Source organism: Oncorhynchus masou, chromosome 8 (genome assembly GCF_036934945.1).
Source record: "Oncorhynchus masou masou isolate Uvic2021 chromosome 8, UVic_Omas_1.1, whole genome shotgun sequence".
Classification (NCBI taxonomy): Eukaryota; Metazoa; Chordata; class Actinopteri; order Salmoniformes; family Salmonidae; genus Oncorhynchus; species Oncorhynchus masou.
The window spans coordinates 39,264,237-39,277,373 of record NC_088219.1 but is presented as its reverse complement, the minus strand read 5'-3'; the positions used below and the strand labels follow the sequence as shown (position 1 = coordinate 39,277,373).

The window sequence follows — 13,137 nt, the reverse complement described above, 5'->3', positions numbered from 1 at the left end:
TGATATGGACCTGATGGTCGTTAGCAAATTGGATACTCACTACAAAAGCATGTCCAGAGTGCATAAAGGAGATTATCGTGACGACTCAATGGTCACGTGGAATTTTACTGCGGTCATGACTCATGACTGCCTGTGTGTCGGTAATATGGTTTACAGCAATGGCACTACGACTGCCCCTATACAATGATGTGATACTTTTTCATGGAATAATTGATTGGTGGTACAAGTAGAGAAGTACAATATCTGCTACTGAGTAAGAATGTATGAAAGCTAATGAATTATGAAAGCTCATAATGTCTATGTATGACCGAGACATTTCTGTCTATTCTCATCATAGCACTGTGGCTTTAATGTAAATGTATATGTATTTTCATGTATTTAGTGAAAGGTCAAATCAGATTGATATAAATGTAGGCTCAACAGAAGTCACACACACACCTGTGGTGATGGTGTCTGTCCCTGGGTCACTCTCCTCCAGGCCCTTCATGGAGAATATGGTCACCTGGTAGGTCACCCCTGGCAACATGTCAGGCAGCAAGGCCTGGGTCTCAGTCCCATCCGCAAGCACTGTCATCGGGCTACCTGTTGATGAGAGAAAATATAGCATTTTTGTCACATTACATTCTTCTACTCAAGAGTCAATCAATTTTCATAAGCAGATTTCATTTTTGTTAAATTATACTGTTAAATCCACTTCAAGTAAATAGTTTTCTTTCTCTCCCTTGGTAGCAGTTGGAGAGACCACTGTGATTGTGTGAAGAAGCCTATGGTCCACTAGAGGGAGTGCTTTGTCCAATTAGAGAGAAAACTGGAGAGACAATTCCCCCTAACCCATCCAACATTGCGCTATTTTGAGGCCAAAAGTACTATATCAATGCAGTCCAATATCCTTATAAGAATGGGTAGACTTCACTGTCACTATTGAAGCCTGTTCACTCACCTCCTTGGAGGGGCACATAAACGATGCGGTAGCTGTCCACTCTGGCACGAGGCATGGTCCAGTGGACGATGGCCGAGGACTCGGTCACCTCAGAGAAGCGGATGCCCCTTGGAGCGCCCAGGCCTGGCACAGCGATGGGTTCAGGGTTAAAAAGTCAAGCACAAAAACAACTAAAGTTAGATTGATCTGTTTGAGTTTGGCTTTTGATCAGGAATCGATTCTACTGAGGTCAGTGTATTTGATGCAATAGTCCTATTGCCTATGGTATGTCAATATGCGCAGTGAGAAATCAGAAAAGCACACAAATGTACTCAAAGACTTTGCTAAAATGATAACTCCAGAAAGACATGAAATTCCAGTGAGAAAACACAGTTCCTGAAAACGTACACAAAAGTCCCACCATAATCACCCCAGCCAAAGTAGGTTTGAAACATGTGTTGCAACCCACAATCTACATATCAACAGTGGTGCATATCATACATCCCTATTATAGGCTATCAAGGGGAGTCCATTTAATGAGTACATTTCGATGCATGAATACCAATACATTAAACTTTTGTTGAACATGCTGCAAAAAGCTAATATGTTTGTGTCTTTAACTCTTTAACCAGTTTAATCAGTAAAATGTATAGGCAATGAAAATGAATCTACAATGGGCATCAAAACACATGGAATGTGATCTGCATTTCAAGTATAAGAAGCACCACAGATCAAATGCAAGATGGTGTCTCCATATTCCTGAAAATAATATCAAATGGGGAAAAAGAAAACCAATGGTTATGCCCCTTAAACCCTCAGCAGGCCTAGGATTATTAGCACATCAAAGAATGATCAGTGACAATTAAGGCATTTCCCTGAAGTCATACCTCTTGAAAAAATACAACCAGTTAAAACCAAATGCATTATCAGAAAACCCAGTCAAACAAAGAACAGGGGCCTATTGTTTGTTGTAGACGCCCGTTTCCAGAGAAACCAGACAGTTAAAAGTGAGATGTAGACCACATTGTGCTTTGGCACAATAGATCCTCTATTAAAATATTTGTTCGAGCAACACCGGTAATTTGGAGCTGTGGATGCTCAAACTTTGTGGAGCCCGTAATTTTGATCACAAGTCTATCAAACATTACTTCATCCGCAATCCAGGCCTGGTGTAAACTGTCTGATGTGATGTCCGAGACAAACATGTGCTCCACTTCTGGCTCAGGCTCTGGTTGGAAACGCAAGACACTTACATTTGTCGAGAAACATACATCCAATTACTAGAAAGCATAATTGAGGAAGGCATCCTTTCGGCGATCAGACGGAAAAGGTGAGTACACATACCAGTTGTTGGTTACATTCTCATAAACTTGCCGCCACTCTGCCATGCTTTCAAATCGTTAGCGTGCGGACACAGTCACGGTGCTTTGCATTCCTTTGATATAGACATAGACACGCTCATGGTTGTGGAGACATTTATTGAAGTCAGTTAGCAAGTTGACATCCACTTACAGGCCCACTATTCTCCATTATTGTTGCATCAAGCCAAGGGTGTTGGTTAAACAATCCATCCACACCCGCATGCGTCCACAATGCCAGTTCTACATTCAAAGGTAAAGAAACAAATGACTGGATAGGTCAACTGACATTTCATGCTGAAAATGGCATGTTGATTTGTCTGTGTTTTCCTGGTCCAAAGGCCTAACTAGCTATGAAAAATATTGCCTAGTCAGACCGTTACTCTGTTTAAGCTGGTGAATAGGCATTATTAGATAGGTACTGTTTAGCATAGCACAGATAATTTTCGACCAACCTTAACTTATCGATAATTCCTGACTTGGAATACAACCAATGTCTTCCAAATGTCTGTGTCTAATTGCATGGGGTTCGATTGAATGTAGAAAATTGAGAGAAGAGCAACACCGGTTTTGAAGATAGACAAGATGACGGTGTGCACATTGTTGGATTACCTCATGGAGCAAAACATTTATTTCATTTTCTTGGGGGGAGAAGAAGAGGGTGTCGAGTGTAGACAAGAATTTGTCTTGCTCAGAGTAACCTTAACTTTTATCCCTCTCAAACTTACTTAAATGTAACAAAACTCGGTTTATAGGAAACACAACAGAGAACAACGCTCAGTAGACTGCTAATTTGATCTGAAACTTGGTGGAAGAAAATAACGTGCGAAAGAGCAAAGGGAGGAGAATGCAGTTACTATCTGACCAATCATAAACCAGAGAGAAACCGCCACCTGACTCGTCAGGAGAAGAAATCGAGGAATCTGGAAATTCAGTTGATTCAGAAACTCCACTCAATAGCCTTTCACCCAAAAATACACAGAAGAAAAAGAAAAAGAAATGTCTTTGTGCAAACTCCAGGTCAACATAATCGAAGCGGTCACTGCAAAGATAAATGAAAGAGCCGATGGTTTGGAGAAAATCATACACGAAAACACATAAAAAAATCAGTGACCTCGAGACCTCTCTGGATCATGCGTAAGAGAGTACTGATCTTAAATGTGTACTGCAAAGGAGAAGACCATGGCTGACATGCAAGAGCACTTGTTGGAAGCAGAGCAATACAGGAGAAGGTGGGTGCTATGGCTTTACGGTGTCCCCGAGGACCAGGGTTAGAATGTAAAGCGCAAAGTAAGTGACATTTGTAACCGTTTTGCCCCGGACTTCCCCGGAGGATATATGTACATGGCTGTGAATGTCGCTCATTGTATTGGGAAGAAGCAAGATTCCATCGACAGCTGCTTGATCCTCATCCAGTTCGATTTCCGCACAGCAAGAGATGCAGTTTGGAAGAAAGCAAAGGAAAGCACCTTTCTGAAAGGGAGAACTTAAATTCGGTGAGGACCTGACTGCAGTAGACAAGGCAGTAAGGTGAAAAGTTGTGGCCTCTCGTCCGACAGGCCCGAAATCAAGAAAGGGTGGACACTACAGGGGAATCTGACACTTTTTCGTTGACAGGAAAATCAATTTGACCTGAGTGATTTGATCCGTCAGTAGGCTAACAAGGTAACAACAAACAGAGTATTCTAGTTTTGAATTGTGCTGCTATTGTTTACAAGGTAAGACTTCTGTTAATGTATTTATGAAGCACCTTTTTATAGGAGAGGGTAGAGTAGAGACTGCATAGGGTTTCCCTTTCTATTTTGTATATATGGACTTGAAGTTTATGTCAATCAATGCCAGGGGGATACAAAACCTGCTGAAGTGGAACGTTTTTTTTTTGTTTGTTTTTTTTGTAAGGACTGCAGCGCAGATCTTGTATTCATTCAAGAAACATGCATGCAAAGAGGACTATCTTCTTTTTAAAAATCTGTGACATTTTCTTGGCCTACGGAACTAATCACTCAGCTGGGGCTACAATTTTACAACACAATTTCACTGGGCCATTTTTGTTTATTCAAATGGACACCAATAGACATTGGGTAGTAGCGTTCCTCAACCATATGGACAGATTATTTGTGTTGTGTAATGTATATGGATACTGTTCTAGTCTTCCAAATGACTTACTTATATAGAGGCAATTGAGGAAATTCTTAAGTCTTCTGAGAAATTATCCATCCAGTCAGATTATAGTTGGTGGGGATTTGAATATGTGTAATTCTAATGAGACTGATAGATTGCCCCATAGGCCTAACATTGGTGTGAACAAATTGGTGAATGTCTGCCAAAGCCTGGACATAATTTACTTACGGAGAGTTAAAACCCCTGGAGAGAAACAGTACACATGGAGTAATAGAGATTGTTCAGTACAATCAAGAATTGACTTGTGGGTGATAACGTCTAGCCTTGAGCCCAACACTGTAGAGGTAAAAATAGTGCCTGCAGTCCTGACTGATCATAAAGTCATATGACTGACTGTAAGAATATGTATTAATGATTAAAAGAAATACTCTGGTGGTTATTGGAAATGTAATAATCTATTGTTAGTTCATGATGATTGAATTTTTTAAATTCAAGAATCAATTTAGTTTTTACTGGAATTTAGCTACCTCTAATGCAGAAATGGGAAATAGTGGGAACTGCTGAAATTTAAAATCCGTTCAGCCTGTATTGCTTATGGGAAACGGCTTGCTTTAAGGAGGAGATTAGGTATCTGAGCTTTCTAAGTACACTGCTGATATCACAGAAATTGAGCATCTTGATCTTAATGAGAAAGCTAAATTGAATGATTTACAGTATCAAATAGATACATTTTATGAGGAAAACGCTAGAGGTCTTTATAAGGTCCAGAAAACTATGGCTTGAAAAAGGCGAAAACAGTAGATACAGTTGAAGTCGGATGTTACATTCGCTTAGGTTGGAGTCATTAAAAGTCATTTTTCAACCTCTCCACAACTGTCCTGTTAACAAACTATAGTTTTGGCAAGTCGGTTAGGACATCTACTTTGTGCATGACACGAGTCATTTTTCCAACAATTGTTTACAGACGTTCATCTGTACAAACAATAGTACGCAAGTATAAACACCATGAGACGAAGCAGCCGTCATACCACTCAGGAAGGAGACGTGTTCTGTCTCCTAGAGATGAATATACTTTGGTGTGAAAAGTACAAATCAATCCCAGAACAACAGCAAAGGACCTTGTGAAGATGCTGGAGGAAACAGGTCCCAAAGGTATCTATTTCCACAGTAAAACAAGTCCTATATCGACATAACCTGAAAGGCCGCTCAGCAAGGAAGAAGCCACTGCTCCAAAACCGCCATAAAAAGGCCAGACTACGATTTGAAACTGCACATGAAGACAAAGGTCATACATTTTAGAGAAATAGATGGAATCATGAGGGAGGAAAATTCTGTGGAAACAACTCTCAAGAAATCAGTCAGGAAGTTAAAGTTTGGTCGCAAATTGGTCTTCCAAATGGACAATGACCCCAAGCATACTTCCAAAATTGTGGCAATATGGCTTAAGGACAACAAAGTCAAGGTATTGGAGTGATCATCACAAAGCCCTGACCTCAATCCCGTAGAGAATTTGTGGGCAGAACTTAAAAAGCGTGTGCGAGCAAGGAGGCCTACAAACCTGACTCAGTTACACCAGCTCTGTCAGGAGGAATGGGCCAAAATTCACACCACCCAACTTATTGTGGGAACCTTGTGGAAAGCTACACAAAATATTTGACCCAAGTTAAACAATTTAAAGGCAATGCTACCAAATTTTAATTGAGTGTATGTTAACATCTGACCCACTGGGACTGTGATGAAAGAAAAGAAAAGCTGAAATAAATCATTCTCTCTATTATTATCACATTCTTAAAATAAAGTGGTGTTCCTAATTGATCTAATGAAGCCGGAAGCATTTGAATTTGAAGTGTGCCATATTGCTGATTGGGGCTGAATGGCTCCAAAACAATTGCTAAGAATCATGATGAAAGTGTCCGTAACTAACAAAAGGTCATGGTCAATGTAGTTGTTTTCATCCTGCCTGAGAGAGTCAACCCGGAGCCTCCTCTTAGCCCGCCGGCCCGTGATTGGTCTGTGTCAGCACATTGTCCTGTGTGACGACAAGAAGGCTTTCTAGGGCAGACCAGGACACTAGTTTTCTATGCAGAAGCCAACAAGCAGAACTCCAGACTGGACCCTAAGGCAAGGCTACGCCAAACAGTACCTAACAAAACCTAACCTACCTAAGGTCGTTGCGAGCTAACACCTTACCATCCTCTGACGTTTTCAACTGGAAACAAAGACTGGTTTTGTTCATGCCTTATCAGTCTAATGTTTACAGGTGAAACTTAGATATTGCTTGATTATGTCAAGCAATTCTTAGTGATGTGACAGTGATGTGTCCACTGAAAACAACATCCTTTACACCGTAAAGTTTAGCGTCACATTATGATGAATCTGAGGAAAAACATAGTTTAAAATATAAAAACACGTTTTCATATTTTGGAGAGAGGAAAATGCAGAGCACCTCGCACTTCTTCACTGTAACAATTACGCTTCAAACTGAAAACACAAGCAAAACCTCGAGGAGAAGGAAGAGGATGAAGAAGAGATTAAGAGTAATCAGATCACCCTGGAAAAGGATGAGAAATGTTGGAGGTAGTGAGTTGGGTTGAGGGTTCTCCACCAAAGCAAGGAATTTATGGCATCAATTTCAAATCCTTTCTCAGAAGATTACAGTGTAAAGGCTACTCGTTTTTGTGATAGGCCTACAGTAAAACTTCAAGTTGGGAATCAATCACCCCATTGAATAGGTCAATAAAGTCTAATGACTTAATTGTCATCAGAATCAAAACAGTAGGCGAAGTAAAGTCCACCTGTGTTTTCACTTCAACTGAATGGTGACCGATCCCACAAGCTGTCCCAATGACACCTCACTGTGATGCACCTTTGTACAGGGCCAAATCCTAGAGGGATAGGACACCCAAATGACAAAATGACATAGTGTACTGGTTTCCTTACCCTGTAAGCAGTTTATAGACAAGGTATAACAGCAATCCATGCTTTGGTTTAGTTTAACTGGCGCGGCTTGCAAATGCTAAATGTTTTAGCATTTGTGGCACAAATCCCATTCAAGTCATGGGACCGATATTCGTTTTTTTCGCACATCACATCTAAATAATCCGAAAGTATCTCAAATTGATAGTGAAGCTCACCAAAGTCACACATGATGTTTGAAAAATGCTAATATCGGTCCCATGACTTGGATGGGATTTGAGTCTCAAATGCAAAACCATGTGTCTGTCCTTTTCTAATTTGAGTGAACTATCCTTTCAAGTTACTTGTGTTACTTGAGTGTATCTCAGAATTTGGCCTACAGTGTGTAGTGTGGCCAGAGCACCAAATTCAATGTATTTGATTGAATTGCATGTGAAATAATCTATATCTTTTTAATCCTACAAATTGATCAAATTGGAAGGGGGCTCATAACCTCTAATTTTCAACGGCCATGCCGCCTCTGTGGGTGGTACCAGTCACTGCCACTGTGGTCAGTGGTCGGGAGACCAGCCCAGAACTGGACACCCCAGTAAGCCTGACCTCATAGGCTATGCCAGATGTTCAGGAAGCTCTGCTTGCCAGGGACAGTGAACTCCTGGGCCTCCAGTAGCCAGCCTGTCTGACAGCTCTATTTGAAAGTGGCTGAAGCCAACAGTAGAGGGAGCCCCTTCCTTTTGTCGAGGATGAGGCAGCTCCCAGGACACAAGGAAGCCGAATGAGGTGATCTCTAAAAAAGTAAAGTTTTTCGACTTTGGGTAATGATGCTAAAGGGAGTGAGAGTTGTTTTGGGGGGAGGGGTGGTTATGGTCGGGTAGGGGAAGGATAAGATGTGGTTAGAATACATATGGTAGTTGAAGTGTGCAATGATTGCAAAGGTAACCCAAATTCAATAAGCAGAATTTAGTCATGCACATAGCGTAATAGATTGATATCATGTTTAGAAATGAGTGAAACATTCTCAATGAAAACTGTAAAATGTCATGCAGACAAGGGGGTGTTGAAACACTAAAGTGAAGATTCTCATACAAGAATATTGTGTCCAGACAGACCTTTTTGTAATGTTCACTGGAACACTGTATCCAAATCTTGCATATTAGTCCCTCTTAAACTTGGCTGTGTCCCTGGAGAGGTCATCATCAACTACTTTGCTACTGCTACATTTCTGCCTTGTCAGTGTTTCAAAATAAGTTTTAAAAGGTCCAATACAGCCGTTTAAAAAAAAAATCTCATATCAAATTATTTCTGGGTAACAAAAAATTACCGTACTGTGATTGTTTTCAATTAAAATGGTAAAAAAAAAAAAAAAAACTTCTAAGCAAAGAGCAATGTAGTGATTTATCTGTCCTGTGTGTGTTAAAAATTAATGAAGATTCTTTTCCCCCACTAGCTAGCAATGGGGAATTGGCCCAGAAGCAGCCCTCTTCTGGGGGGCCGGAACTGACTGATTCGGCCCGGAATCGGGTGTCGGACTCGACCCGGAATCAAAATGAATGACTGCCCAGTATCGGCCCGACTACATCGGGCCGTTTCCGTCTACCAGAATCCCACCAGAAGCGGCCCGATGCAAATTTAAATAAATGTATAAACTAAAAATGCATGTGTGAGCAAGGAACCTCCAAACCTGCCTCAGTTACACCAGCTCTGTCAAGAGGAATGGGCCAACATTCACCCAACTTATTGTGGGAACCTTGTGGAAGGCTACCCACAACGTTTGACCCAAGTTAAACAATGTAAAGGCAATGCTACCAAATACTAATTGAGTGTATGTAAACTTCTGACCCACTGGGACTGTGATGAAAGAAATAAAAGCGGAATTAAATCATTCTCTCTACTATTATTCTGACATTTCACATTCTTAAAATGAAGTGGTGATCCTAACTGACCTAAGATAGGGAATTTTTATTAGGATTAAATGTCAGGAATTGTGAAAAACTGAGTTTAAATGTATTTGGCTAAGGTGTATGTAAACTTCCGACTTCAACTGTATATAGTCAGTACTGGGCCTTAGCCCGGTGATGACATGAGACATTGCATTCTGGGAAATGCTATATTCATCTGGCTTCCTCAACCAGTTAGAATCAATCATATCCAGGACATAACCGGCAAACTCTCCCTCAGTGCCAGTCCAGGAGATGGAGAAAGTCTCGGATGTTAAGTAAGATACATACAGATTGCCAACCGCTTGTTCGCTCACTAAAGGGAGAAACATTTATTGGATTTCCAAATAAGCTCAAACGTGCAATACAATATGCCTATGTCACGCTGTTGGCTATAAGATACTCAATTATCTATTTAAGGTGAGGAAAACAGATTGTAGATGATTTTTGCATATCAAAGATATGAGAATAATAAGTGCAATTTCACATGGCACTCGCCTCCCACCTGCCATTCTCTATAGCCTTTGAATAAAAAAAAATGTATTTCATGAACATTTTCATTTTGACAGTACAACAGGCAAGCTTTTGGGGGATGTGGTGAAGAATGACGATCATGTATTGTAGTGTAACAAATCAGAACTGATCATAATGTGTCACGTGAATAACAATGACGTGTGGCATATAAGTGCATCATCATTATCCCAATTTGAGCCAGGTCAGGACCAGCTTGTATTCTAGCATTTCGCTACACTCGCATTAACATCTGCTAACCATGTGACAAATACAATTGGATTTGATTGGAAATACATTTGTAGCCTAGGTTTTGTTCAGTGCACAGACAAGACACAGAGGAAGACACTGACACAAACCGGGAGAGTGACAGATAGACAAAGAGTCGGAGAGAGAAAGAGTACAGGACAGGGAATCAATGACAGCAAAAGTGTGCTTCGGATTTGCTAGAGTTGACGATTATGGTTGACAAAACTGTACCGTTGAATTCAGTGTAAAAATGTGACCAAGGCAATGTGTTTCCAACTTCAGCGCTGGACAGCTGCTGGGTGTGTAATGTCGGGTTTTGTTCCAGTACAGCACTAACACATCAGTGTCAAATAATGAACTATTCACCTGTCCTTAGTGCTGGACTGGAACAAAAGCCGGCAAGCCCACTAGCTCACCATGACAGGATTTGGATTTGTATTTTTTTGTTGACATTTTTGGTTTTACGCCTCCTGACCAATTATGCTATTTATATATATTTTTTTGCAATGATCTTAACTTTATTTGTACACAATGTTTCCGCCTTTGTTTAATCGGCAGAACAGAAGGGCAGCTCTTTGTTCACAACAGCTGATGCACAATCTATAATATTAAGGAAGTCTCGAGGTTCTGCTCGCCCGAGTTAGAATACCTCTTGATAAGCTGTAGACCATTCTATTTACCAAAATAGTTTTCATCTATATTTTTAATAGTTGTCTATTTACCACCACAAACCTATGCTGGCACTAAGATTGCACTCAATGAGCTGTATAGGGCCATAAGCAAACAAGAAAATGCTCATCCAGAAGCGGCACTCCTAGTGGCCGGTGATTTTAATGCAGGAAAACTAAAATCTGTCTTACCTCATTTATAACAGCATGTCACCTGTGGAACTAGAAGTGAAAAAACTCTAGATCACCTTTACTCCACACATAGAAACACATACAAAACTCTCCCTCACCTTCCATTTGTCGATTCTGACCATAACTCTAGACTCCTGATTCCTGCTTACAAGCAAAAACTTAAGCTACAAGTGATCAATACAGAAGTGGTCCAATGAAGTGGATGCTAAACCACAGGACTGTTTCACTAGCATAGACTTGAATATGATCTGGGATTCATCTGATGGCATTGAGGAGTTTACCACATCAATCACCGGCTTCATTAATAAGTCCATCAACGACGACGTCCCCATAGTGACCGTACATACATATCACAACCTGATGCCATGGATTGCAATGAACATCCGCACTGAGCTAAAGGCTAGAGCTGCCACTTTCAAGTATTGGGACACTAATCCAGATGCTTATATGAAATCCCGCTATGCCCTCTGACAAACCATCAAACACAGAGCATCATGACAGGACAAAGATTGAATCCTACTATACTGGCTCTCATGCTTGTCAGATGTGGCAGGGCTTGCAAACTATCACAGAGTATTAAGGGAAACCTAGCCGTGAGGTGCCCAGTGACATAAGCCTACCAGACGAGCTTAATGCCTTTTATGCTCTCTTTGAGGCAAGCAACACTGAACCATGCATGAGAGAACCAGCCGTTCTGGACGATTGTATGATCACGCTCTCCATAGCCGATGTGAGTAAGACCTATAAACAGGTTAACATTCACAAGGCTGCGTGGGGCCAGACTGATTACCAGGACACGTACTCAGAGCATGTGCTGACCAACTGGCAAGTGACACTGATATTTTCAACCCCTCCCTGACCCCGTCTGTAATACCTTCATGTTTCAACCAGACCACCAAAGTCCCTGTGTTACTAAGAATGCGAAGGTAACCTATCTAAATGACTATCGCCCCCCGTAGCATTAACCTTGATAGCTTATTTGCCTGTTGGAGTCATGCCTTAACTGAGTGACCAACATGTCCCAGGTTACTCAGCCGCTCTGTCCACTCAATTAAGGCATGACTCCAGCAGGCAAATGAGCTATCAAGGTTAATGACTCAGTCTATGAAGATTGGGGATGTTGATGGTATAAGGATGAATGGACGCTGTTTAAGGTGGAGGGGTGGGATGTTGATGGTATAAGGATGAATGGACGCTGTTTAAGGTGGAGGGGTGGGATGTTGATGGTATAAGGATGAATGGACGCTGTTTAAGGTGGAGGGGTGGGATGTTGGTTGTTTTTCTTTTGCATTTATTGCAGCACATCAAAACTCACCACAATACATCTAATGGGAGCAGGGGAGGGCTTCATGCATGAAATGTGAGGATGGGGCAAGGAGAGACAGGGTCAGGTTGGTAACTTGCGGGCAGCTTGCCTGTTTTGCTTAAAGGATTTGTGTGGGTGATGCCCAGCACCCTGCCCTGTGGTGGCAAGACTGACACAGTGGCCCCGGAGGGTAAGAAGGGCACATGGTGTTGGTAGAGTGGAGCATTGTCATTGGTGATAAAAAGCTAAATTGAAGGGGGTTATGTCAGTGATCTCGCTTGCTTGCTAGGTACAGTGCTGTGAATGCTTAAGTGTGAAAGGAAACAGGCAGAGGTGTGTGTGTATGTGTGTGTGTGTGTGTGTGTGTGTGTGTGTGTGTGTGTGTGTGTGTGTGTGTGTGTGTGTGTGTGTGTGTGTGTGTGTGTGTGTGTGTGTGTGTGTGTGTGTGTGTGTGTGTGTGTGTGTGTGTGTGTGTGTGTGTGTGTGTGTGTGTGTGTGTGTGTGTGTGTGTGGCTCACCACAGATCCCAACTGGAATAGATAAAAACTGGTCAAAAGGCACAGGGAAGAAAGATTAAGAAGTAATAAAGAAAGAGCGATAAGGACAGAACCCTGGGGGACACCTCCATTCGCAGGTACCTGTAGTGACTTCGGTATACACTGGCTCCTGGAAGGAGCCCTTGTGGAGCCCGTACAGGCCAATCCTATACGAGGTGTTAGGACTCAGGCCAGAAATGCCCAGGCTGAAGGCATCACCAGACAAGGTGCGGTTCTCGCTCTCTAAACCTTCCTGTAAGTTTGTCACCTCAATGACAAAGCTCTCAAACTCCCCGTCCTCGGGAGTCCAGGACACATTGAAGCTGTCCCATGTCACGTCAGAGACTGTGAGGTTGGCCACCACAGGCCTCAGGTCCTCTAGCAGAGAAACAGATCATGGTAGAGTCAATTAAATATATGTGAAA

The 13,137-nt window shown here is 41.7% G+C and overlaps 1 protein-coding gene across 2 annotated transcripts in view; it reads right to left on the bottom strand.

Moving 5' to 3' along the window:
* The window catches only part of LOC135544654 (tenascin-like), a 70,717-nt gene that overhangs the window by 7,359 nt on the left and 50,221 nt on the right, over nt 1-13,137 (bottom strand). Inside the window, exons 11-13 of one of the 2 annotated variants that reach the window (XM_064972434.1) lie at nt 12,815-13,090; nt 941-1,063; nt 439-582 (exon numbers count right to left, since the gene is read on the bottom strand). In XM_064972434.1, the coding sequence (XP_064828506.1) occupies nt 439-582; nt 941-1,063; nt 12,815-13,090 (543 nt within the window). The remainder of the gene's footprint in view (nt 1-438; nt 583-940; nt 1,064-12,814; nt 13,091-13,137) is intronic. The other variant, XM_064972433.1, reaches the window with a different exon arrangement.